This window comes from Dioszegia hungarica, assembly GCF_025882075.1.
Source record: "Dioszegia hungarica strain PDD-24b-2 chromosome Unknown MKK02contig_16, whole genome shotgun sequence".
NCBI lineage: Eukaryota > Fungi > Basidiomycota > Tremellomycetes > Tremellales > Bulleribasidiaceae > Dioszegia > Dioszegia hungarica.
In genome coordinates this window covers 1,096,465-1,119,869 of record NW_026515773.1, presented here as the reverse complement: position 1 = coordinate 1,119,869, position 23,405 = coordinate 1,096,465, and the positions used below count along the sequence as shown (strand labels likewise).

General features: G+C 57.6%; 8 protein-coding genes across 8 annotated transcripts; 6 read left to right on the top strand and 2 right to left on the bottom strand.

Moving 5' to 3' along the window:
• Positions 1-6,576: 6,576 nt before the first annotated feature.
• Positions 6,577-7,916, top strand: MKK02DRAFT_17530 (aspartic peptidase domain-containing protein; the record flags this gene model as incomplete). The annotated part of the gene is made up of 7 exons (XM_053085803.1): positions 6,577-6,666; positions 6,734-6,817; positions 6,884-7,019; positions 7,063-7,217; positions 7,242-7,388; positions 7,483-7,706; positions 7,772-7,916. 7 exons carry the CDS (start codon positions 6,577-6,579, stop codon positions 7,914-7,916), a joined length of 981 nt encoding a protein of 326 aa, XP_052943629.1.
• Positions 7,917-8,777: 861 nt separating this feature from the next.
• On the bottom strand, positions 8,778-10,121 carry MKK02DRAFT_28607 (uncharacterized protein; the record flags this gene model as incomplete). Its single annotated transcript, XM_053087601.1, has 1 exon — positions 8,778-10,121. The coding sequence occupies one exon, from the start codon at positions 10,119-10,121 to the stop codon at positions 8,778-8,780; it is 1,344 nt and encodes a 447-aa protein (XP_052943628.1).
• Positions 10,122-10,863: 742 nt separating this feature from the next.
• On the top strand, positions 10,864-11,969 carry MKK02DRAFT_38514 (S-adenosyl-L-methionine-dependent methyltransferase; the record flags this gene model as incomplete). The annotated part of the gene is made up of 6 exons (XM_053090136.1): positions 10,864-10,882; positions 10,938-10,956; positions 11,174-11,303; positions 11,353-11,438; positions 11,524-11,649; positions 11,699-11,969. The coding sequence occupies 6 exons, from the start codon at positions 10,864-10,866 to the stop codon at positions 11,967-11,969; spliced, it is 651 nt and encodes a 216-aa protein (XP_052943627.1).
• Positions 11,970-12,339: 370 nt separating this feature from the next.
• Positions 12,340-15,273, top strand: MKK02DRAFT_17630 (putative cytoplasm protein; the record flags this gene model as incomplete). The annotated part of the gene is made up of 13 exons (XM_053085815.1): positions 12,340-12,675; positions 12,725-12,838; positions 12,900-12,923; positions 12,976-13,052; positions 13,110-13,215; positions 13,269-13,413; positions 13,464-13,543; positions 13,594-13,663; positions 13,716-13,835; positions 13,884-14,032; positions 14,085-14,224; positions 14,299-14,654; positions 14,711-15,273. The coding sequence occupies 13 exons, from the start codon at positions 12,340-12,342 to the stop codon at positions 15,271-15,273; spliced, it is 2,280 nt and encodes a 759-aa protein (XP_052943626.1).
• A 937-nt stretch (positions 15,274-16,210) lies between these two features.
• On the top strand, positions 16,211-17,490 carry MKK02DRAFT_38512 (uncharacterized protein; the record flags this gene model as incomplete). Its single annotated transcript, XM_053090135.1, has 4 exons — positions 16,211-16,682; positions 16,832-17,052; positions 17,105-17,179; positions 17,236-17,490. 4 exons carry the CDS (start codon positions 16,211-16,213, stop codon positions 17,488-17,490), a joined length of 1,023 nt encoding a protein of 340 aa, XP_052943625.1.
• A 553-nt stretch (positions 17,491-18,043) lies between these two features.
• On the top strand, positions 18,044-18,942 carry MKK02DRAFT_17452 (uncharacterized protein; the record flags this gene model as incomplete). The annotated part of the gene is made up of 3 exons (XM_053085788.1): positions 18,044-18,282; positions 18,378-18,673; positions 18,821-18,942. The coding sequence occupies 3 exons, from the start codon at positions 18,044-18,046 to the stop codon at positions 18,940-18,942; spliced, it is 657 nt and encodes a 218-aa protein (XP_052943624.1).
• Positions 18,943-19,819: 877 nt separating this feature from the next.
• Positions 19,820-20,562, bottom strand: MKK02DRAFT_34634 (40s ribosomal protein s23; the record flags this gene model as incomplete). Its single annotated transcript, XM_053088984.1, has 4 exons — positions 19,820-19,838; positions 19,888-20,054; positions 20,103-20,186; positions 20,395-20,562. 4 exons carry the CDS (start codon positions 20,560-20,562, stop codon positions 19,820-19,822), a joined length of 438 nt encoding a protein of 145 aa, XP_052943623.1.
• Positions 20,563-20,953: 391 nt separating this feature from the next.
• MKK02DRAFT_28603 (putative lincomycin-condensing protein lmbA) lies at positions 20,954-23,327 on the top strand (the record flags this gene model as incomplete). The annotated part of the gene is made up of 14 exons (XM_053087600.1): positions 20,954-21,080; positions 21,119-21,163; positions 21,216-21,284; positions 21,332-21,453; positions 21,502-21,669; positions 21,716-21,765; positions 21,818-21,836; positions 21,884-21,992; positions 22,040-22,179; positions 22,228-22,384; positions 22,431-22,643; positions 22,692-22,890; positions 22,938-23,125; positions 23,173-23,327. The coding sequence occupies 14 exons, from the start codon at positions 20,954-20,956 to the stop codon at positions 23,325-23,327; spliced, it is 1,761 nt and encodes a 586-aa protein (XP_052943622.1).
• Between the last annotated feature and the right edge of the window lie 78 nt (positions 23,328-23,405).

Below are 23,405 nucleotides of genomic sequence, written 5' to 3'. Positions count from 1 at the left end.
CATCGCCCGTAGGATACCTCAAAGACCGATGAAACGATGATTGAAGGGCCTAGATCGACTCGAGAGCGCGAGTTGTTGGGACGAGGAGTTTAGAGCGTGACCGGAGGTATAGCGGGGAGATTCATTTTCGTATCTATCTTCTCGAGTACTGCTCGTTCGTCCACGAATCAAATTCGTACATGTTGCCACGGCTCGTCGGAGTCGAGAGGTACCGGCAGGTGCATAGGTCGCTTGTACGGTCGTGCCGCTGTCGAAGAAAACGGTATCCAGAGCGTGACGAGCGAGGGGGGTCTCACTTATCGCGTCGGTTCCGCGGGTATCCACCTTGCCGGAGATTCGCCCGCATAGGTTTCACTATGCCTGGCGATAGTCCTTCGTACGATGGAGGGTCGTTAGACATGCTGACCGATGACTCGAAGGTGGCCTAGGCCATGTATGACGTCTTCGGCTGCTTGCCAGCTCTCGATATGGTGCGTCATTCGCGACAGCGCAGCGAGCAGGAGCTGCTAAGGCCAGACTCGCTGGTGTTGTTTTGCTTTCGCCCGTATTGACGGTATTGACCGGTCATACCCGGACGGTCTCCCATGTAATCGATGATACATCCGTATACATGTGCCGGACAGCTCGATCGATGTCCGGATGAGCGGCGTAGATGCTGCCATGAGCAAGAGCCGGTGCTATCTGCCCCGAGCATGCCGATGCTATCGCATCGTGCATCGTCATCGCTGCGGCGCTGCGGACGTAATCGACGTTTCGGATCCGACAAGTCCGCTCTGGTTTCGTACGCGCTGTTCGCCTTGGATTTGACTTGATAGGTGAAGCGATACCAGCGGATGTAGATGGTGGTCGCCCAATGGAGACATAGCCGTCGTACCAGTAAAGAGCGTAGCGATATCCTTTGCTGATATGCGTGCCTTATGAAGAAGCGGAGGTTTGCGTCGGTGCGCTCGGAGAGGTCCACCTCGGTGAGCTGGGGCTGTGGTCGGCCCAAGCGAGTTGCTGTTGCTGACTGGTATGATGGCGCAAGCGGCGTGGCTGTTGCAGAGGCTGCTTGGATGATGTAAAAGAGATCAGTCTTGAGTAAGCATCAGCTGGGCGTTATCGTGCTCAGCGGTGGACGTGCAGGAGACCCGAGCGGGGCCAGGAAGAAGCTTTCACGTGTCCGTGCCTGAGTCACGATATGGCTGTCTTCTTGAGTCTGTGTGGCTGCGTTGTGGCATCGGAGTACCTGTCTCCGAGGCGTACCGGCGTGACATATACATGAGTCAGTCGCCCAGCATTAGCATCTCCTGTGCGGGTGGTATCAAGTGATTCACAAGGGCCTCGTACCTAGCGAACAGATGAAGTGTGAGCAGTACAGGATCAGTGGATCAGCGCTTCTTGAGCATCAGTAGCACAGCTGCGACAAGTGCGTCGCGGTGACATGTCAGCGAGGGTAGCAGCACCTAGGCGATGGAGAGAGGCGTCCTGAGCTGCATCAACCTGATGCATACCCAGGCCTGGGACATGCATCCCTGTTTTCTTGTCCTGGGATATCTAAAGTCGGATATCGAGACCGCTGCGCACCAGCTCACAAGGACATGGCCTTTACCTCGTCGGCAACCTCGAAGTGGCACACCCGCCGTGATGAAACGCCTCCGCCACATTCCTCGCACAGCACTGGAACCTGCCGTCATCCCATCCCTTCGACCCTCCTTTGCCGATATACATCGAATCAGGCAGCTAAGGGGGTACTTACTAATGGGCTGACGCGAGTCGTCAAGCGTAGAGAGGAGTGAGGGCGGTGCTCAGTGGGCAGGCGGGGTGCGGGGGCCAGTTGAGGAAAGGGTTGGGTGATGTTCTACGCCGTCAGCGCATCTCGAGGCGGACATCAAGGTTATCGATTCCCAACTCATGAAGGTTACCGATTTTACTCACTCCACGTTGAAGTCACGACGGAGGATAGCATGTACGAAGAGGTTGTCCAGCAGGCCTTGTGGTAGCCCGGATAGAGGTAAGGTTGATTGATCGCATATGGGCGGCTACGCCTTTGCGGGTCTGGCGCATGGTGCCGGCCTAGTGATAAGACTGATCAGGCTACTTGGCGATCAGCACTGACAGGAAGTGGATGACTGAGCAGTAGCAACGCTAGGCGGATAGCAGGGACAAGCTGTGAAATAAAATCAGCGATCTTGTCAGCCAGGAAGTTTTCGGTATTTAATCAGTAAGGGTGAGTACTGGCCGCGCAGGCTACCCTGTTACTCCACTTATACCTGTGCCGAAACTCATGATACCCAGGCGGGTCATCCAGGCAGCTGACGTCCTCATCTCACCGACCCTCGACTGAAATACCCACCAGGATTTGAGGTCCGTGCGTGAGTATACGATTACTTGACGCGCAGGGCGAGCTGGCAGGACTCGGCCGTCCCTCCGAGATGCGAGGACGAGGCAGAGGGAGTATAAAGTGATGCCCGACGAGGGGTCCAGATGCGAGGTTCGTCCGTTCAGGGGTTCGAAGGTCGCCGCGCGGTCCGATGCCCTTCCGTATCTCTGACCCCACTGACCCCTGCGCTCATGCTCGCCTACCGGTTCCCGCCCCGCAGTACTACCACGTTCGCCCGACCCCTCGAGAGGCCTTGCTAGCCGACCCATGCAAGCCTTGACCTTTCCCGCAGCCGCAAGCAAGCAGCGAGCAACTCATCCCAGAACTTCGTCTCCCGCCCAATGTCGTCCGTCTCCCTTCTGTGGCGCCAATGTGGCTTCAACTTCTACACCCTGCCACCGCCACGGCCTCTATACCCAGCCACAATGACCTCACTGCCAGCAGCAACGCGCTCGGTCTGAAGAAGACGCCCTCGCGTGTCTCATCCGCCCTTTCCCCTCTCGCTCTCTCCCCCTAAGTCCGGCATAGCTCCAGTGTCCCCACCTACTGATGAGGCACTGCATCGATACCTTTGCTCATGTGGGGCTCGGCCTCGCCTGCCTGGAGATCGGGTGTCGGTCGTAGTGTGGAGAGCGAAGGAGGCTGTCGGATCAGAGGGGTGGAGAGGAAGGGGAGACGACTTTGGGCGCTCGATGATGGGTACGCTCGATCGGGCGCCACTGGTACCTGCAATGATCAGCTGCTGCGCTCCTGACCCTCACCAACCTCCCGAGACATGCTGACGAGTCACGGCTCCGCCTGAATGAAGGGCTTCTCCCGCCCCCTTTATCTCGACTCCAGCTGTGTCCTCGACCTCCTATCGACTCCTGGCTGATCTATACGCACATAGTTTGCTCGTGAAGAGCTATGATATAGGTATAAGGTGCATACTGATCAAGCCAGGATGTTTACTGCTTGTAGCACAGCCACCTGATACGTGGGTATCGACTCAGCATGCGGCGATGCCCGCAGCCGGATATGAATTGGGCCGAGGTGGAGGTGGTCCACCTGTAAAACTGTTGCGGCATGAGACATTCACTCGTCACCAAGGCTCAAGACCTCCAACTCGGGGTCCAGATTGTGTCTAAGCGAGTCATACCAGACCCGACTGGCGCAAAAGAACCCAGCTTCATGGATATAAGAGTGCCGGACGACGGGAGTGACCGGCAAAGATCCGGGATGAAAATCCATAGAGAAGGCTCCCGGACAAGCTCAATGTATGACTCAGCGGACCGACCCGAGGCTGAGTGCTTGAGCTCCGGCAGATCTGATTCTCCGGAATATGTAGAGTTGTCCAAAGCTGTGATGGCGGATCCCCCAGGTGTAGGGGCCGTTGGCCAGAGATGAGCAAGAACAAGATCACAGTGGACGATAAAGCGCCGATCCTCCGTGATGCACTTGGACCACTCAAGGCACTAAATAACAAGCTGCGGCAGGTCGTTCTACTGGAGACCTGTCCGGACCTTACAAAAAAGCTGGAAGCCGTGTCCGATCAATCGAGTGGCGAGGGGGCACATGTACAACTGGGGAATCGCTGCCTGAACCAAAACGTCATTGATGAGTCGATAGCGGGGTTTCCTGCAGACCGAGACAGCTATGGGGACCGTGATTCCGGCCCTCTTTCCGGTAGAGTTCATACCCGCGTCAGTCACAGGGTCATTCGCGGGGCTGTGCAGAACGCGGGGCAGTGCACGCGGAGCAAAGCGTCATAGTGAGACAGCACCAATATACCCTGATATTAGCCGCGGGAGTTCAAAACATGATGAAAGGTGTCCGAATCAATGGCGATTTGAATTGCCATCACTCATGAGCGCTTTCGGCCCTTGTCAGTCTGGCGGATGGGTGTGCGCTGCCCAGCTGCAGCTGTTCGCTATCCTCAGCAGCACCTCTGATGGGTGGCGAAACGATGCCGTAAACGTCGCGAACCCGCCTCGCCGTCGCGGGCTCGTACTGTAGCATGGAGAAACGCTGAAGTGTGTATGCTATAGTCGTTGACATGTACTCGAGAGCTGGACACGATATGGCTGAAGGGAGGTTTGTGGCCCAACGAGGGTTGAGAAGCGTTTCCTCCTCTTTGACCCGAGGCTGCCACACTCTCCGTGTTCGGCTTTTGCCGAGTAACGCCGAGCTCTGCCAATAGCAGCAGCAAGGATCATCTTGCTTCCCCTCCAGGTATCTTCCATTATGAGCAGAGACGAACTTGAAGGCATAGCTTCTGACCCTCCCTTGGAGACTGATCTCAGCCTAGCCCTGTCCGGCACGAGCTGCCGAAACTCACGCGACTCAAACTAACGCTTGCATTCCTCACTACTGTTTCAGACTGCGATCCCCCATCAAACACGACCGGATGCGCCGCGGTACACCTGAGGGCCAGCCAGAAACCTGGTCACATGCCTGTCGAGGCCTCTGGGCCCCGGCGCTTTGGATGCTATCTCCATCTAGTCTCTCGCATGCGCTATCCTTCTTTCCCCCCTTCCTCTCCTTTTCTCGGACCCCCTCTTTTGTTTTTACGTTAGGTCAAGCTGGTCTTGCCCGTTCCGCTCCTTCTCCCCTTCCCTCCCTTACCACAGCCCTGCGGGCCCAACTCCTCGTCCGGTACGATGCGTCTCTCCTCCCTCTTCGCCCTCCTCCCTCTCCTTCCGGCCTTTATCGCCTCGCCCCTCCCTCGACCGGTATGCAACGGACGACCGCTCGCTGCCAACCCCGACTTGCAGCCTCCGTCGGACGTTCCAAAGCTGCTGGATATCAGCCTCGACCTCAACATTGGTCTCAACCCAGGAGCGGATCGATACCAAGGGCTCGACGTCCTTCACCCAGACTACGACATTGCGTCCTACAACACTACGGCGGAACAGGCACCCTTCAGCCTGCTCAACATTCGAGCGCGGCCGCTGAGGCGGCACTTGGCGATTGAGGAGCTGGGGGCTGAGATGAAGGCGACAGTCGGCAAAGTTGGCGGGGGCGAAGGAGCATGGAGCAAGCGGCAGGAGGAGGAGACGGCGCCACCGCCATGGACGGAACCACCGGCGGAAACGGCGCCAGCGGAGGATGCACCACCTCCAGAGCCAGAGCCCACGCCCGAGACCACTCCGGAGCCCGCGCCGGAACCTGCACCCGAGCCAATCCCAGAACCCGCTCCAGAACCCGCGCCGGAACCCGCTCCAGAACCGGAGGCACCCCCCTCACCTCCACCCTCTCCCGATGCGCCGTCCCCGGAAGCTCCCACGGCGTCGACCGAGACGCCCGAACCTCCCGCCGCAACCCCTGACACACCCTCCACCTCTACTCAGACGCCAGACACCCCATCTACATCCACCGAGGCGCCAGCGGCGCCATCTACCCAAGCGCCAGACGCGCCCGCCCCATCCACTGAGGCTCCAGCCGCTCCTTCGACGCAAGCACCCGAGGCGCCGACTTCTACGCAAGCACCTGATGCACCCTCCACGCAAGCTCCGGATGCGCCCAGTACCGCCGCTCCTTCCGCTCCATCCACCGAAGCTCCATCTGCCCCATCCACTGCCGCTCCCGACACCCCTACAGCCTCTACCCAAGCACCCGACGCACCATCCACTCCCACAGCTCCCTCGGCTCCTTCATCTACTCCGCGACACAAGGGTGTACCGGTCTTTTCGGAATCTGCCGCCCAGCTCATCCAGGCCGAGCTGCAGTACGTCCGCACAAAGTACGCCAACGCAATGAAGGTGCTGTACAATGCGCCTCTCGCCGCGGTGGACGTTGTGGTCGATGGAGGGCAGCCGGTGGAGGGTGTAGACGGCGGAGAGGTGGGAGCGAGGGTGACGCTCGTACCGGGGAAGGAGGTGCTCGAGCCACAGGCGACAAGCACGCAGCGACTCGAGGGCGGGGAAGAGCAGCCAGCACAGACCGCTACGACTAAGTCGGGGGAGGTCAAGGAAACGGGCATCCCAGGAGGGGAGGCCGGCGCGAGGACGGGCTTGGTGGAGGCTGGGGACGCGGTGGAGGCAGCCGCGGCGCACGCGATGCAGGTCGCTTGGTCTAGCCGCAAGACTAGGCGTGGAGCGCCTCCTATCAAGCCCGCTCGGAGAGCGATTCCGCCTCAAGCTCAGCGGAAACGGCTACACCAGCAAACTCCAGCGGCGAGGAAGCGGACAGTCAACTCGCCGGCTGTACCTCTTACCGATTACATCCAGGGGAGTATGGACGTGCTGTACTATGGGGAGGTCGGGATCGGGTCACCAGAGCAGACAATGACGGTGGACTTTGACACTGGTTCCGCGGATCTCTGGGTGAGCTACTATCCTGCCGCTTTTGGCCAGTGATGTTCGAGGGCTGATATTGCAGATACCCTCGCAGTGCAGCTCGTGCAAGTCTAGTCAATTCAACAGCCCGCGGAGTAGTACCTACCGGGATACCGGCAAGCCTTTCAGCGTGGAATATGTGAGCTACCCTGCCCCTTTCATTCTCCCCGCTGGAGGAGCAATGTCCGCAAAGCTGACAAACCAGGGGTCCGGATCCGTCTCTGGCCATCTCGCCCAGGATGTCGTCCGCCTTGGTAATACCGCCGTCAAGTCCCAGTACTTTGGCGCAGTCAACGAAGAGTCCGAGGACTTTACAGACAGTCCCCATTCTGGCGTCATGGGTGAGTTGCTCTCCTTCCCCCTCGGGTTTTCAACGCTGACCAGCAGGGATGGCCTTCTCCAGCATAGCCTCTTCTGGCCAGAAAACCTACTTTGAGAACCTGATCGACCAAGGTTCCGTCAAGGTCCCTATTTTCAGCTTCCACCTTGCCCGACACCAAGAGCATGGATCTCAGGTACGTTCCTCCTTCGGGCTTCCCGTTGTATTTGTGCTGATTCTTTAGCTCTGTATTGGCTGCTATGACTCGTCCAAGTTCACCGGCGCCTTCACCTGGCTTCCCCTCGTCAGTAAGACCTACTGGTCGGTCAGTATGACCGGTTTCTCCGCCAAAGGAGCGAGCATGAACGCTCTGTCCCAGACTCTTATCGGCGTGAGTAGCATCTCAGCTCAACTCCTCCTTTCCCCTCCTTCCCTCTCTTCCCTGTTCCTGTTCTTGCCAGACTGGACTGGAGTTGACACCGCAGGCAATCGACACAGGTACAACCCTCATCTACGTTCCCCCCCGGATCGCCTCGCAATTCTACGCCCAAATTCCCGGTTCCGAGCCCGCATCGCAATACGGCGAAGGCTTCTTCCAATACCCTTGCAAAGCAGATGCGGAGCTGAAATTGCGGATTGGGTTCAACAATAAAGGGTTTGATTGGAATGTCAAGGATTTCAATTTGGGCCGGACGGGGAAGGGGAGCCAGTGAGTCTAGTCCCAGCTCTGACAGTGTGGAGGCGCATTAGGGAAGAACAGAGCTGATCTGCTAGCATGTGCGTTGGTGCGATTCTGGGCGTGAATGATGGGTTCCCGGATGATCTTGCTATCATCGGGGATGTCTTCCTCAAGTCTTGTGAGCTCCATCATCCCCTCCCTTCATTTGGTACGAGAGAGAATGTTGAGCTGACGATCTAGGGTACTCGGTGTATGACCAGTCTCAGCGCGCCCGCGTTGGTTTCGCATCGAGTAGCAATAACGCGCCTCCCCCCAAAAGATGATCCGAGGGAGCTAGTCCGGCGCGATCCTCTCGGCGTGATCTTCAGAGGATGCGCCAGGTCGAGGTAGTACGTACTCGTAGTAAAAGCGCTAGCCATGCATTGGCGAATGGAGCAATGAGCCAATAAGTGCGTATAGTCATACGGTATACATCATCAACGTGACTACTTGACTGACAAGGGACCGAGTGGGCCGAGATTACGATAGATCAAAGCCCCATACAAATTATAGAAAAACATGGACTGGGAAGGACTAGACAACAGTGAGATCCAAAACATGAAAAGAAGGAGAACTAGGGCTCGGCTTACAGCCCTGTTTACAATGATGATGAAGACGAAATGTGAAGGTGAAGGGGATGAATATGGTGATGATCAATGATCGGATCCGGGGCGCGCGGGGTGGCTGTAGCGAGGATAGTAGATGCTCGACCCGCGGGTCATGAATGCTGGCTGATGCGAATGGCGGGGAGCCTCCGGGGATGGGCAGAAGTGATGTGTGGGATGGACGGGTCATCGTCGTCCGATGCGTAATCGCGCCGATGGCCGGTAGGGGTGAATGAAGAGTAGATGGGTAACCGGGGCAAGGGAGATGGGGTCGGGGGCGATTGCGGAGTTGATGGGATTGGTGAGGATGGTTGAGGAGATGATCGATTATGGCGAGACCTTGGTGTCCGGGATCTCCTCGTGGTGTTCTTGTCGTGAGCGCTTTCATTTATCTGACGTATCAGCTTGATCAGACACGCAGGGATTGAACAATGACTTACCGTATATATGCTGCTGATCATACCATTGTGCTCGTCCGTGTCTCGTAGTCCCTCAGCGCCCTAGGAAGGTTGACCTCGCGTCTACTTCTCATCGTGACACCGCCCTCGCTTCCCTGGCTCCCCGTACTATCCCTCCTATTCCCAGCTGGCTCGCCCGCCGCTGATACCACCCTGCGCATACTTGTAGCGCCCGTACTAGAAGGCTCTAGCCCTGCCGAGGCGGTAGCAAGAGCGACACTGGATGCTCTGTTGCTCTGCCGAGTGGGAGCGACTCCGGGGGCAAGACGACTGGTAGCAAGGGGATGGGGCTTGGCGTCCGGGAGTGGCTTGTTCTTATTGTTATTGGGCGAAGTAGACTTCTTCCGACCTCCAGCCTTGGACGGACCCGCCTTGTCAACGGGTGGCTCGTGTGTCCTGGACCGCTTGACTCGGCGGTCAGCCCCGTCCTCGATATCGGCCGCGTCGTCATTAGGACCCGTGACTGCCTTGAGTGGCGATCCGACTCCCAGATTGCCCGTCCCGAGCGCGTTGGCGAGCGTGGTACCGACGGCCGAGATCCCGGCGGACCGAGTCCGCTTCAGCGAGCGCGCCGCGGGTGTGATAAGGGGGCTGGACTCGGCCGACGCCGGCTGATGGACGATCGTGGGGAGTACCTCCCTGCTGAGCCCACTTCCGCCGAGCCCGAGCAGGCCACGAACCTCATTGGAAGGGCTGGGACTCCGACCGGCCGCGTCCTTCTTGTACGCCTTTGGACCCGGACGCTTGTTTTTCCGCTTGGCGGCTATGGCCGCACGGGCCACCGCGATCGAGTCCTTCTTGACCTGCGCCTTCTCGTGGCTGGTGCGCTGGGCACGGAGGAGCTCGCGGGGGGATGGATTGGGAGAGCGGTCGTTACCGAGGTCGGTGCGGCGGGAGTAGGGGTGAATGTGGGATTGTGGGGGGGCTGACTGGGATTTGGAGCTGGTAGCCTTCCGAGGGGAGATGGTCACGGTGGTAGCGGGGTTCGAGGCGAGTACGCACCGCTCGATGATGGCCGAGACGAGGGGAGTGAGGGTGACGAATCGCCCAGAATTGTCATTGGCGGCAGGGGAGCGGTGGGCGACTCCCTTGCGCCGCGCCGAGGCGGAGGGGCCGGATGATGAAGAGGAAGAGCCGGATGATGCGCCTGGTAGGGGTGCGGCGGGGATAGTGGACATGGGAGGAGGGGAAGGAGGATCGAGTTGAGCAGGAGCGTCCTCGGACGATGTATGCGGTTTAGGCTCAGCGATAGAGTAGTACATGGGCTTCTTGCCGCCAGTATAGCCGATTGGGGGATTATGATGGGAGACCCGGCTGGAGAACTTGAGCGGGATGGGAGGCATGATGGCAGTGTGTGATGCTGTAGGGTATGCAGGAATGGAGGATGGGAGTGATGGGTGGATGGATGTCTGGCGAGTCAGCTCATACCCCGCGCAGCCTGATAGACCCCTCCCCGCCTTTCAGTCTCGGTAAAACCTGCTCCTTTCTGATACGACCCCACGTCGCCCCCGGGTGATGCCGACAGCGCGTCCACAAGATCCATAGAGCCAGTAAGAGAGAATCAGGACTTACAAGCTCTCTGGGCTGGGTGCTCACGTAGCCACTGCTAAAAGAAGCCGGGCCCAAGCTGATAGGAGGGGTGATTATTTTTGATCCAGCGAAAAGTGTGAGGGGGTTGAAGCTGTAGCTGAGGGAAAAGGGCAAGATACCGTCTGCTATAGCAGATAATGGTGTAGTATAGCAAGATGGTGACTGAGGGATAAGTAGGGAGGATGAGTTGAAGCTGTTGGATGCTGACAAGAGGTGAGAAGACTGAGGGGAAGCTCGGTGGACCATATCGGCTGTGTCGGAGTTGGCTGCACGGGAGAACGGTCATCGCTCGCGGCTGCCATGCCGGCATCTCGACACGTGGTTGGTCCTGCTTTCTTCCGGAGTTCTGCCGAGACGCGTCGAGATCTTGACGTCAGCGGCAGAGACGCGTCGCTGAAGGCAGGATCGCTGGACCCAAGGCTGGACCTGCGATGAATCTCACAGCCTCATCTCTCTGCTACAGTCAGCAGCCTATAGCACTCAAGGCAGGCCAGGATGTCATCAGGAGCTTCAGGTAGGCTAACCTGTTGAGTGGAATCCCGATCTGAGGAAACGCAGCTCACGAGCAGAACCATGGGAGGAGAAATGGTACGTGCAGTCTCGCCAGTACTGTACACCATCCCACATGGCCTGTTTCGTCAAGACCCGCACCCAATGCGGATCAAGGGCAAGCAACGAAGTCTTGGTCCAGATGATCTCGGACCATTTCTCCCGACAAGTCCACAACGGACAGCGCTGGACGGCTGATCCACCGGACTGTTCCAACTGATGATCGTTAACACTCACCCCAAGCTGACGAATGCAGGGCCGCGGGCCGCACGGGGTGGGACCAGGGTCAGCCGCATACTCCCCTCGTCCGCTTCCTCAAATCGGAGAAAGCGGCCGAGTTGGAAATCCCAAAGGAAGGCAGAGCGCTTGTACCTGGATGCGGCTTGGTAGGTTTGCCTATATTGGACTGTTATATGGTTCTCGGCTGAAGCCCAGGGATACGATGTGCTCTTATTCGCTCAGAGAGGACTAGATGCGACTGGCCTGGACATCTCGCCGACTGGCGCGGCAGCAGCGAGGAAGTAGGTATACATGTCAAGCACTCCCGGGGTCGGGGGAATGTCTAAGTCGCACGACCGATTCCGGGTCTTAGGCTGACTCTGGCAGATGGCTGGAAGGCCAGAGTTCTGATGACTCCGCTGTGCGAAGTCGTGTCCGCGTCACACTGGCCAACTTCTTCGAGTACCATCCCAAAACACCAGAAGAGCAGTTTGACCTGATATACGACTACACGTACGACCTTCCTCGCACCTCCGTTCTGAAGCCAAGCTGACCAGTCCAGATTCCTATGCGCCCTAGACCCATCACTAAGAGAAGGATGGGCCAAGCAAATGACCGCCCTTGCCAGACCCGGCCCATCATCCCGCCTCATCACCCTAATGTTCCCCTTGAATGGCAAAGACGGTGGTCCGCCTTACAGCCTTTCGGAGGAGATCTACCACCAGCTTCTGGATGGCAGGTGGGAGCTGATGTGGAGCGAGGATGTCCCTCAAAGGGAAAGGCGGCCTGGGATGCTGGGTGGGGAGAAGCTGGCGGTGTGGCGGTTGAGGTAGCGACGGCGAGACTGAGGGGGTCTGATGGGTTCTGGGGCGGAGAGTGGATCGGTCTTGGCTATGCAGAGAAATCAGTCTCTTCTGGACCCTCTTCAGCTGTAGTACCTCGTCCGCCGGCCGTGCAGCACTCAGAGATGCATGATGACTGGGCCAGCAACTCTGCCACAACAGAGTTTCGGACTTATCGCGCGCGATCCGAGCGCAGAAGCTTGTTGTGATTCCCCTCGACCTCTCACAACCACACTACAGCCCAGCACTTCTGCCCTTGACTCTGCACATCCTCCCTACTTAAATGGCCTCCATGCAGCCCGCCGATCCCCTGTCTGGCTCATTGAGGCCCTTCAATGGCTTGAGCACGCGGCCTCTCTCCATGTCCAGCGAGAACGGCTTCGACGACCTCTCCCTCTCCGACAATGACGAGCCCGTGGCACCAGCTCCGAAGACCAAGCTCGCCCCCCTCGCAGCTGTACCTACCGTCGAGGACGACGAGGAGCCAGTTTACGTCCCAGACGAGCCCAGTCCGGACCCATGGCGCTCCCCAGACCCGTACCCTGCCGCCTCTCTGACAAGCCGACAGCCTTCCGACGAGAAAGAAGCAGCTGCAAGCCCGCTCGGGGCGCCTTCGAGGGGGAAGCAGAGGGCAGAAGCCAGGACAGGGGACGTGCCTATCATACTGGGCGTAGCTGTAGTGGACTTCAACCACCTGGTGAGCTGAAAGCTGCTTGTGTCGAAAGCAGACTGAGCTGATATGGCAGATCGGCCCAACAGTCGAATTTGCGTACCCTCCCTCCCTGGAAGCAGCTATCGAGGATGATCAAGACTTGTCGAGGCTGCTACCCTTCCTCGCTTTACCTGATGGTGCCCACTTGGTATGTTCCTCCTTCTGAGCTCGGACGAGGCAGACCGCAGAGGCCCAAGCTGATGTCCCAGAGCGAAGAAGACTACTCTTATTTCGTACGTCTGCTTACAAATGACCTCTCGCTTCCGGGACGCTCTGACGTCTCAGCACTGCCTTTACTCACCTTCTACCGGCGCGTCCAGCTCGAGCACCGTACCCTCAAATACCACACTCTTTGGCATATCGTACGTCCAGCTACCATCGCCGCAACGGCTCATTGACACATAGCTGATCCCACTCAGATGTAATCGCCAACTCGCCTCCAAAGAGCTCCTATACCGTCCCGAAGACGTCACGCGAACGACAGTCCAGAAGGCTGTGGTCGTCATGGCCTCCCAGCCGGTCTTTGTATGTCCTTTGTTCAGCTAGCGCGCGATCCGGAGCGGTAGCTGACCCCTCAGGGCCCGATACGGGACAAGCTCGGCGTGGTTACTCGGGCATTCTTCGCTCAGCGGGACTTCTCACAGACGGGGATCTTGAAGGAGTTTTACGACAGCTTGGAGGAGGGATTGATAGGGAAAGATAACGAAACGTTCATTGCTATGGGTGAGCTGAGCCGCTCCTTCCCGTGAGCGGAGTATAGCTAACATCGCCAGGGACGAGCTTGAGAGAGCTCATACATAAGTTCAGACATCGGACCTTGATCATGCTCAAGATGCTCATGCTGCAAAAGCGGGTGAGTTCTCATTTCCCCTATGGCGAGGGGACATCAGCTGACCGGTATAGATCATGCTGTTTGGGTATCCGGTGGAGAAGCTGTGTACATATCAGTACTCGTTGCTATCGCTCATGCCCGGTAAGCTTCGGCTTCAAAATTGCTCTCCCGACCTTGTCAGCTGACCCCTCAGGACTGCTGCTCGAGCTCCAAGATTCAGGCTCACCGGACCTGGACATCCGGCCTCGCAGACCCAGACCGACCTCTTTCAAGTCTAGCGATCGCAGAAGCTTGCTGCGGTATATGGGTCTTCGTAAGCTTCCCTTTCAAGATACACCAGGGTATAGCTTACCCTACGCAGCTCTCCACCTCTTCGGCAAAGATGCCTTTTTTCAGCCTTACCTACCCCTTCAGCAGGTCGACATGCTATACGCCAAAACCTGGTTGACGGGCACGACGAATCAGATCGTCACGCAGCAAAAGGACTGCAAGTATGATTTGCTCGTCAATGTCAGTTGCCCAATCCTCAGTGTACCCCAGAGGAGGCGGAACTGACGGTCAGATCGATACGATGACGTTTGAGTTTGCGGATCCAAAGTTGGAGCGGATCGTAGCATTGACAGCGGCGGACAGGAGGTGGATGGACGATGTGGTCAGGACGGTGGAGGAGACGTGGGACCTGCCGGATGTGGAGAGATCGTCGTGAGTGGATTTCTCAGCTAGGATAATGCGCCTGACGACGGCTCGTCGTGCGATGCCACAGCTGAGACCAGCAGGTTCCGGGGAAGCGACGATGACCTCCGAGCTCGATTCGAAGAGTACATCTGCGCCGCTTTGGCTTCTCTGAAGCTGGAAGACTTTGTCCGGAAGGGCAAGCAGGGAGATACGGCTATCGTCGGTATCGGTCAGTTTATGTCCCACCATTTTTTGAGACCACGACCTGACAAGACAGGAGCAGAACAAAACGTCCTCGCGCCATTCTCGGAAGCATGGCTCAAGGAGTTCAAGCTTACTTCGGCATACGAGACATGGGATGCTTGTACCGATCCAGTCTTATTCGATATCTGCGAACCCAAGCATCCGTGCGAGGTGCCAGTGAATGTGGTGTCGGATCTGGGGTTACGCTTGACCGGTGCGTAGCTACCAACCGCCCTCCTGACATCTGGACGCCGTCGCTAACAAGTATAGAGGGCATGCACGACCTCAAACTCGACCAACATCTCGCTACAGGCCGAGATGCCGTCGCATCAGCCTTTGTCGCTGGTTCTTCATCCCTCTTCAAAGCCTTCGACGGGGTCCGTACAGAAGTCTCCTCCCGCCTCAAGGAACGCGAAGCAGCTGCGGCCGCCCTGGCTGCCGCCTCCCCACCTCCATCCGCCGCCCATGACGCTGGTCGTCGGGGCAGCCAAAGCACCCTCGCATCCTCCGATACAGCCATCTCATCCTCCACCCTCCCCGTACAGCACATCTCCAAAATCACTTCGTCCTCTTCTTCGTCCACTCCTGCCGCGTCGAGGATACCGATCCAGGCGCCGCAGATTGCGGATGTGCGAGCGACGTTGGGGAATATAGGAAGTGGGATAGGAAGCTTCTTTGGGAGTCGAGTAGCGAGCTTCCGGGCACCAGCTGTAGGGGCGACGCCACCGGCGGGAGGGGTGGAGGCGGTCAAGCAGAATGGACTGAGGCCGATGAGTCTGTCAGGGAGGAGTCTGAGTGATAGAGCGAGACAGGGCGGAGTAGACAAGGGCTGATGCTGACATGCGATATAGACATCTTTGGGAAGGGTGATCCTGCCTCCGGGATGTTGCGATTCGACTGAGACGGGGTGTCAAGCCCAGTCGCTTTCCGCATCTTGCTCACACATGCTGATTGTGATCTTCCTCTCGATCTGCAAGTCTTCCTTCTATGAAGTGCTGATTCTGGCCGCGTCCCCAAGGCGGATGGACAGCTGTTCTCTCGTCGATCTTCGTTTGGGTGGCAGACCGGAACAGTCTCGCTACGCTATCAGATGATCTGCAGTCTTCAGAGGTAGAACTCCTTGCTCCGAGCACGCGAGGGGCGGCACCTCGCCCACGACTCGCCCAAGCTCAGAGCTCAGGGCGAATTGCCCGCGGTGACGGAGCAAGACGGAGCGGGAGGTCATCTGAGACCTTCTGGGACACATGAGGACGATGGCGAATCGCCGGAAGTAGCGAATTTCGACAGGCACATCCATAGTGAGTAAGCACTTGCGAAATTGTCCTTGCCGGCTGCTTATAACAGGGGTGTCTTTTGCCCGCTGCTTATACCAGGGGTGATGAAAGCTGATGTGGCAGATCTGACCCACACTCGACCCACTCATCTGCTTCCTTGGGCGAACAGGGGCTTCTGTAGCCACTCATTCCTCACCCCGTGATGCCGTGATTGTCAAACCTTGATCTAACCTACCCATGTCTACACAGATCTACACACTGTTCACACACACAACGACTCCCCGAGCCCCTCGCTCCGTGTCCGCCAGATGCGTGCTTTACACACTGATGTCGGCGTGGGGGCTTCGGTCGCGCCCGCTCATTGTCCGAGCGCAGAGGATCGCGTACGTTAGGGGTAGCAGCCGGGCGACATCCCCACAGCGCCCCTTCTCCTGTCACGATATGTGTGACTTTTGGGCTCTCTCACTTGTACCTATCCCCAGTACTTCATCGCAGCATGCTGGCCTTCCTCCGACTCACCACCCTGGTACTGACCGCACTCGGCCTACTTCTTGCTGCAGATGCAACGAAGAAACGTACTCCCTCGGACTCCTCCTGCAAAACCAACGCCGAATGCATCCGCGCTGGTCAGCCTCTCCTCCGTCCTCGAGTCCGATTCGCCGACACCATCCTTCACGAAAGGCGCCAGAACACAGGCCAGGCCTTTGTACCAGTACAGACCTCGTCCTGCGGTACCGCTCAAGAGGTCTTTCTGCCGACCGGGACGTACCAGGTGCAGCTGAACGGCGCTGCAGGGGGTGGAGATGGAAGCGGGATATACAAGAATCGAGGAGGTCTGGGAGCGACAAGTCCGGCGGAGTTCTTCGTCAGTCGCAACATCACGATCGGATACTTTGTGGGATGCGCAGGCAGACAGAACGCTGGATCGGGAGGTGGGGGTGGTTCCTTCGTGTACTATCTTGGTCCAGGTGAGTGGCAACCCCACGGATCCCGACCAATCACTTTATACCTCTTATTCTTCTTGCTCGATCATGGCGACGAGACCGGTTCAATAGATCATCTCCGCCAGTGCGGGCCTTTGTTTAGTTGCGTGCGGTGCAGTCGCTGACTCCCTCAGAGCAAGCCTACATCATGATTGCAGGGGGTGGAGGTGGTGCCGGCTACAACCCGAACTCACCAGGTGCCGACGCCGGTTTCTACGAAGGGCAAGCGACCGTTCCCCCCGGTCAGAGCGGCTACGGTGCCCAGGGCGGAAGGGGCGGACTGGCTGGCGGTGTAAAAGGTGGAGCTGGTGGGGGTGGCTTCGTCTCCGCCGGGGGCAATGTGGGAACCACCGCGGTAAGTCGTTCCCTCGTAAACGCATATCTGGCACAGTCATTGATGTATCCAGTATGGAGGTAGCCAGTCAATCAACTACGGCGGGACTTTTGCAGGCGGTGTATGGAATTCGCAGTATGTATCCAACGTGAGCCTTAATGTCCAGCTTTCTCGTTGCTTGTTTTCACGAGCTTACACTTACAGCAAGCAAGCGGTGGAGCAGGGGGCGGAGGTTCAGGAGCGGGCTTTGCCGGCGGAACGGGCGGTGGCGGTGGTGGTGGATACTCAGGAGGCCAAGGAGGGATAGCCACCTCTTACGAGAGAGGAGGAGAGGGTGGCGGAGGGGGCGGCTCCAACGTCCAGATCAACCCATATGAGGGCGCCATAAAGGTGTCGTCCGATCTGAGGAACCCGGCAAGCGCAGGCATGGGGTCTCTGACCATAATCAAGGTGGCATAGGTATCGCGGAGTTGGTAAAGGTGTCTTGGGTGGGACTGTAATGTGCTTGTCGGACGTTGGGTTTTACGGTTGCGTGTGACTAAGATTGTCATGCATGATACTTCCGAGATGAGACCTCTTCCGAGTGGCCGAAAGGTTCCCCAGCCCAGATGCCTCATGCGACATTTATGTGAGTCAGTAAACCGCTGCCCCACCTTGCCACCTCGAGGTGCCACAACCGTGCCTGACGCGTTTCATCTTGTCGATCGATATCTCGATGCCGTAATGAGCAAACTCTCCCTTTCGGCGCATCGCCTTGCATCAATTCTGCTTATAACCTCTTAAGTTCTCCTCAATCCTGTTAAATCCTCTAGCCTCTCGTCCCTTCCTCTCTTCGCGCCGCCGCAGTCGATCCGTACGGCTGGAATCACCCTCCACGAATCAACGAAACAAGCCACAACGCTTCTTAAACCCTACGCGTCCTCCCTTCCTTCTAACCCCCTCACGGCCGACCATCCCTCTTCCCCCTCGAAAAGTCACGCTCTGACACGCTTCCATCGCCTGACATCTCATCATGTCCTCCTCAGCATCCGCTTCCGCTTCGGCATCCGCCTCGGGGTCTCAATCAGGCTCTCAATCGGGCTCCCAATCAGGCTCAGCGTCGGGAAACGCCACTCGTTCGGTCTCTATCCCAGCTACCGCGGCTGCTGGGGGTATCACCATCACCCAACCCCCATCGACAGCTTCCGCGAGCTATTACAAGATCGCGGAGCACGAGTATATCACTTTTGGGTGGAATTTGACTTCGCTATAGTGAGTGCTCCTCCTCCTCGGTGCCTTGTCAGCATCGGCTTCATGGACGACACCCGTTTGTGGTCAAGTCAAAATCGACTTTGGCTGATTCCCAGCGTCCAACCCCAATCCCTCACCGTCATCGCCTCCTGCGCCGCCAACGGCAACACCTACGCCGTCGGCCCTACAAACGGAACCCGCAATACCATCTCTGGTAATGCGACCCAGGTCGTCTGGAACCCCTGGCAATGGGAACAGTCGCCCGGCGCGACACCGTTCGCACAAGCGACGTATGTGCTGAAGGTGTGGGATGAGCGAGGGCCGACGGCGACTGTCAGAGGAGGGTATCTGAGCCCGTATGCCGGAGGGCAGTTTGCTATGTATCGGCCGGCATCGTATACGCCATTGAGTGGTGAGTCTGAGCTCTTTGCATCGCGTCTGCAAGGTGGGGAGAGGCGCTGGTCAAAGAGTGGAGGAAGGGGCAAGGGCTTAAAGGCGAGGCAGAGAACGGCATAAGGGATGGAGGAAGCGGTCGCAGGAAGAACCTAGACTGACCCAGCAGACTGGAAATGTACCACCTGCTCAGCGGCCATGTCGACACTAGGCGAACCAGCGGGTATCGCAATCTTCACGAGTCTCATGATTACGCTCTTTACGATGTGGAACGTCCTGCGGCGGTGATGAGGGGCAGGCGGGAGATAATGGTAATGAGCACGACATGCGGGGGCAGTGAGGAAGGCGTAGAGGCGATTTGACATGGACATTATACGTAGCTTTTGCTAGACGACTTGTTTGACGTAGATTCTTCACGCTGTACAGATCCTTTTAGACTTCTGCGAGAGATGATCGGCACCGGTATTGATAGATATCTAAATATCGTCTACCCCGCTTCCCCCTCGATGGCCAGACAGGCTCAGACCTCCGTGTCGCATACGCTACCACTGATCTTTCGTCCTGTTCAGGTAGAGATGCGGCATGGGAGAGGACTAGTGATCGATCCTGCCTATGATGTACCTGCGCGAGTCTGTAGTCAGAGCAGGACAGAGAACGTTCAGTGCTGAGTTGAGTCTGTCGAGCCCGAGGTAGCAGTCGCACGCGATGGTCACTTGACACGCTCAGGCACTGGGAGCAGCTGGGAAAGACACGACGACCCTGGCAGGGTATGCGCACGTCTCCCTCCGCTTTCTGTTCCGCCATCATCCGCCGCCCCTCAGGCGACCGACCCAAAACATTGCTCCTCGTCCCGTCCACCCAAACATCCCCATCTCAAGACGACGTGGGTCCGCAACCCCCGCATCTCCCTGCGCACGATCGCGATGCACCGACATCCCGAGTTTCCTCGATGCCGTATCCTCCAGCCCTTGCTGCGAAGCCCGCGCCCACTTCGCCCTTCAAAAGTCAACGAGATCTGCTCGTGGACCACCTATTCCATCACCCCGTCACCCATGTCAGCTCGTCAGTCGTTACTACTCGGTGGCCCATAGCAGACGCCATCCCGACCGATCCTCCTTCCCGAGTGCGCATGAAGGAATCGAAGAATACATGCAGTATCCAATCTCTACGACCGAGGCTTCTCCCTAATTTTGTCAGCAACTACCCTTTGACAACTCGAACAGCACGACTCACTTCTTCTCCTTCCAGAGAGCCAAAAGACCGACACCCGAAACCTTGACCACCTTGAACCGCACACCTGGGATATCTCCCTTTGCCTTTCCTCGACGACCGAAACCGGAAATCAGGACCTCGTCGTTCTCGTCGGTGAAGTTGAGACAACCGTCATTGGGGACGAAGGCCTGTATGTCAGCTTTGTATAGAGGGTGCGCGCAGACGTATACACTTACAGTGACCTTCTTGCCGTTCTTGATCAACTGGACACGGACACACTTCCGGATGGCAGAGTTGGGCTGCTTGGCCTCAACACCGACCTGTCTGTCAGCGATTGCCCTCCTGAATCGTCCGCACCACCAGCCGCTGCGCGCCTCCTCTTGTATCCTGTGCTCATGCCGCCTATCCGCCATATCGTCGATAGTCCCTTGCGCGCGTCCTCATCCTCCATCCCGCAACGCCCCTGACATTTCCCCTTCTCTCATCTCCACATCCCCCGTCCTGACCGCATACGCCATCACAACTCACCTTCTCCAGCACAATCCCCTTGGCGTGCGAAGATCCACCAGTAGGCGAAGTCTTGTAGAACTTGCCGAGCGCCCTCTTCTTGTAGTTCTTGTCGGCCCATCGGTTTGCTCGACGGTCGGTTCGGAGCTTACGCGCGGCCTGGAGACCTCTGGGCTTGCAGGAACCCATGATGTATGTCGATTGTCGAAATTAGGATTAGGTGGATAGAAAAGCAGCTAGCTAGCCTTGACTTGACCTTGGTGCGCAAAGATCCCACCAGCCAAAACGGCAGCACCAAGCGAGAGCGGAAGCAAAAGAAAGGCGGCGCTCGCCGATCAGCCGGGATTAAGACGCTTGGCTGAGGGAAAGAAGCGTGTGGCGCATCGAATCGGCGTTATTCTTACGACCGATGTTGCCGCTGATGTATCGGCCAAGTCCGATACCGGCAAGAATAGCCGAGATCTGTTTGGTCGGCCTCCACTCCGCCTTTATCGTGGGCCGTGGTCAACAGCAGATAAGAGCAGAGCTACATGATCTCGTGTGTCCTCTACAGCTTGTAACATATCGTACCGCGTATACAATGTCTCCCATCGACCACAGCCGGCTGCACCCTTCTTACGACCCAAAATATGCCCACTTTGCGTCAAGGCGGTCGACCGTCTTCTCCGCAAAGGGAGCGGTTGTGACCTCACAACCTCTTGGCAAGTGTCTGCCCCATCTTGGACTTTATTTGCTGACGTCTCAGCGTGCAATGCAGGGATAGAGATTCTCAACAAGGGAGGGAATGCTGGTGAGATCAATAGAGGCCCAACTTGGCCAGACGGCCAGCTGACGCTGCGTAGCCGACGCCGCTATCGCTGTTGCGGCAGCTATGAACGTGACTGAGCCGGTCATGACTGGACTTGGAGGCGGTGTGCTCTTTTCTCGCCTGGAAACAAGGCTATAGCTGAGGTTGCAGACATCTTCTGCTTGTTCTGGGATGCCAAGGCAAAGAAGGTCCGTGGGATCAACGGGTCCGGACGCGCCCCCAAAGCCTTGAACCTGGAGCTCCTCCGCTCGCAAGGCGTGCAGGGCGATGAGGTGAGTAGTATTGGTCGATGGCCACGACGAGTTGAGCTGAAGTTACAGATCCCCTTGAACAACCTCAACTCAGTAACGGTGCCTTGCGCGGCGGCAGGCTGGATCAAGACGGTCGAGGAGTTCGGGTCTGGCAAGTTGACCATGGCCGAGATCCTCGAGCCGGCTATCCGGATGGCGAGGGAGGGCGTGCCTGTGCATGAGATCACTAGTGATGCTGTGAGTACACTTCCCTCGATGACCGAGCTGAGACTGACGGTCTCAGTGGCAGGGCGCCGAGGCATTGCTGAAGCGAGCTTCGCCCAACTCCGCCGAGTACGTGTATACCCCCTGTCAGAATTGCCAGAGGCTGGCTGACGACCATCAGGATGCTGATGCCGAATGGAGTAAGCCTTGCTCTTCTCACGCTGGCCAGCAGATGCTGACATGACAGAAAGCACCGCTGCCCTCGCACATCATGACCCACCCAGAACTAGCCGATTCGCTCGAAGCGATCGCTAAGGACGGTCACAAGGGGTACTACACTGGCCGTATCGCTCAAGGTGAGTTTTCCACCTTGGCAATGGAGAGCGCAAGCTGACAATGTCAGCTATTGTCGACCTGGTCAAATCTGGTGGAGGGGTTATGACTATGGAGGATGTCGCAGAGTGTGATGCGGAAGTGATCCAGCCTATCAAATACGACTTCAAGGTCGGCGAGGGCGGAGATAAGGGTGTTTCGCTGTGGGAGGTACGTCTCCAAAACCCCTCACGGCTTAGGGCAGAGCTGATCCAACAGTGCCCCCCGAATGGACAGGGTCTGACTGCGCTGGTCGCGCTGGGTATCGTCGAAGCCGTAGAGACGCAACACGGCGTCGACGTGCTTGACCTGGAGCACAACTCGGCGACGTATCTTCACATCCTGATCGAGGCTATGCGTCTAGCATTTGCTGACAGTGCGTTAGCCTATGTCTGCGATGTGGGTAAAGCTGATCCCTATAGCTCGATACTATGTTGCTGATCCCAAATCCGGCAATGTCCCCGTCGATGAGCTACTCAGCAAGTCCTACCTCGCCTCCCGCGCCGCCCTCATCAACCTCAAAAAGGCCACTCCGGTCCAGCGGGGTCAGCCCGTCAAGTCAAGCGACACCATCTATCTGGCGACATCCGATAAGGACGGGAACTCTTGCTCGTTCATTGCGTCCAACTATGCGGGTGCGCAGACCCTCGTCTACATATGCAGTCCAAGCTGACACGAGGCAGGCTTCGGAACTGGCGCCATCCCGAAAGGTTGCGGCTTCACCCTTCAAAACCGTGGGACCGGCTTCACCCTAGCAGAGGGCCACCCCAATTGCGTCCAAGGCGGCAAGAGGCCATATCACACCATCATCCCCGCCATGGCTACGATTGGAGACGAGCTCCTGATGAGCTTCGGAGTGATGGGCGGGTTCATGCAGCCCCAGTAGGTGTACCTATTGGCCAGCAGCAGAGTGAAGCTGACAGTATTAGGGGACACGTCCAAGTCCTACTCAATAAGCTCCGAGGCTTCTCAGCTCAGGCATGCCTTGACGCACCTCGATTCTGTATCTCCGCTGGTCTGCCAGAAACAGGTGCCGCACCCAGTACGGCCGGGAATATGGACTCGGAAATCTGGTTCGAGGAGGGTATCCCTACAGAGGTCATCGAGGAACTGCGAGGTCAGTAGACTCGGCAATTTAGCGGAATTCAGGGCTGACGAGATCAGGAATGGGACACAACTGCGAGGTGGCCACCGGCTTCAAGCGCGGAACGCTCGGCAAGGGGCAGATCATGCAGCAGATCAACGACCCGTCTGGTCGGCGCGTCTGGGCGTGTGGATCCGACTTGCGTGGAGATGGAGCGGCGATGGGTCAGATCTGAGCTTGTGTCAGCGTTGTCAGATGAGAGCCGCAAGGTGTCAGATAGTAGCAGCAAACCCTCTAGAAAATGCATCAGAAT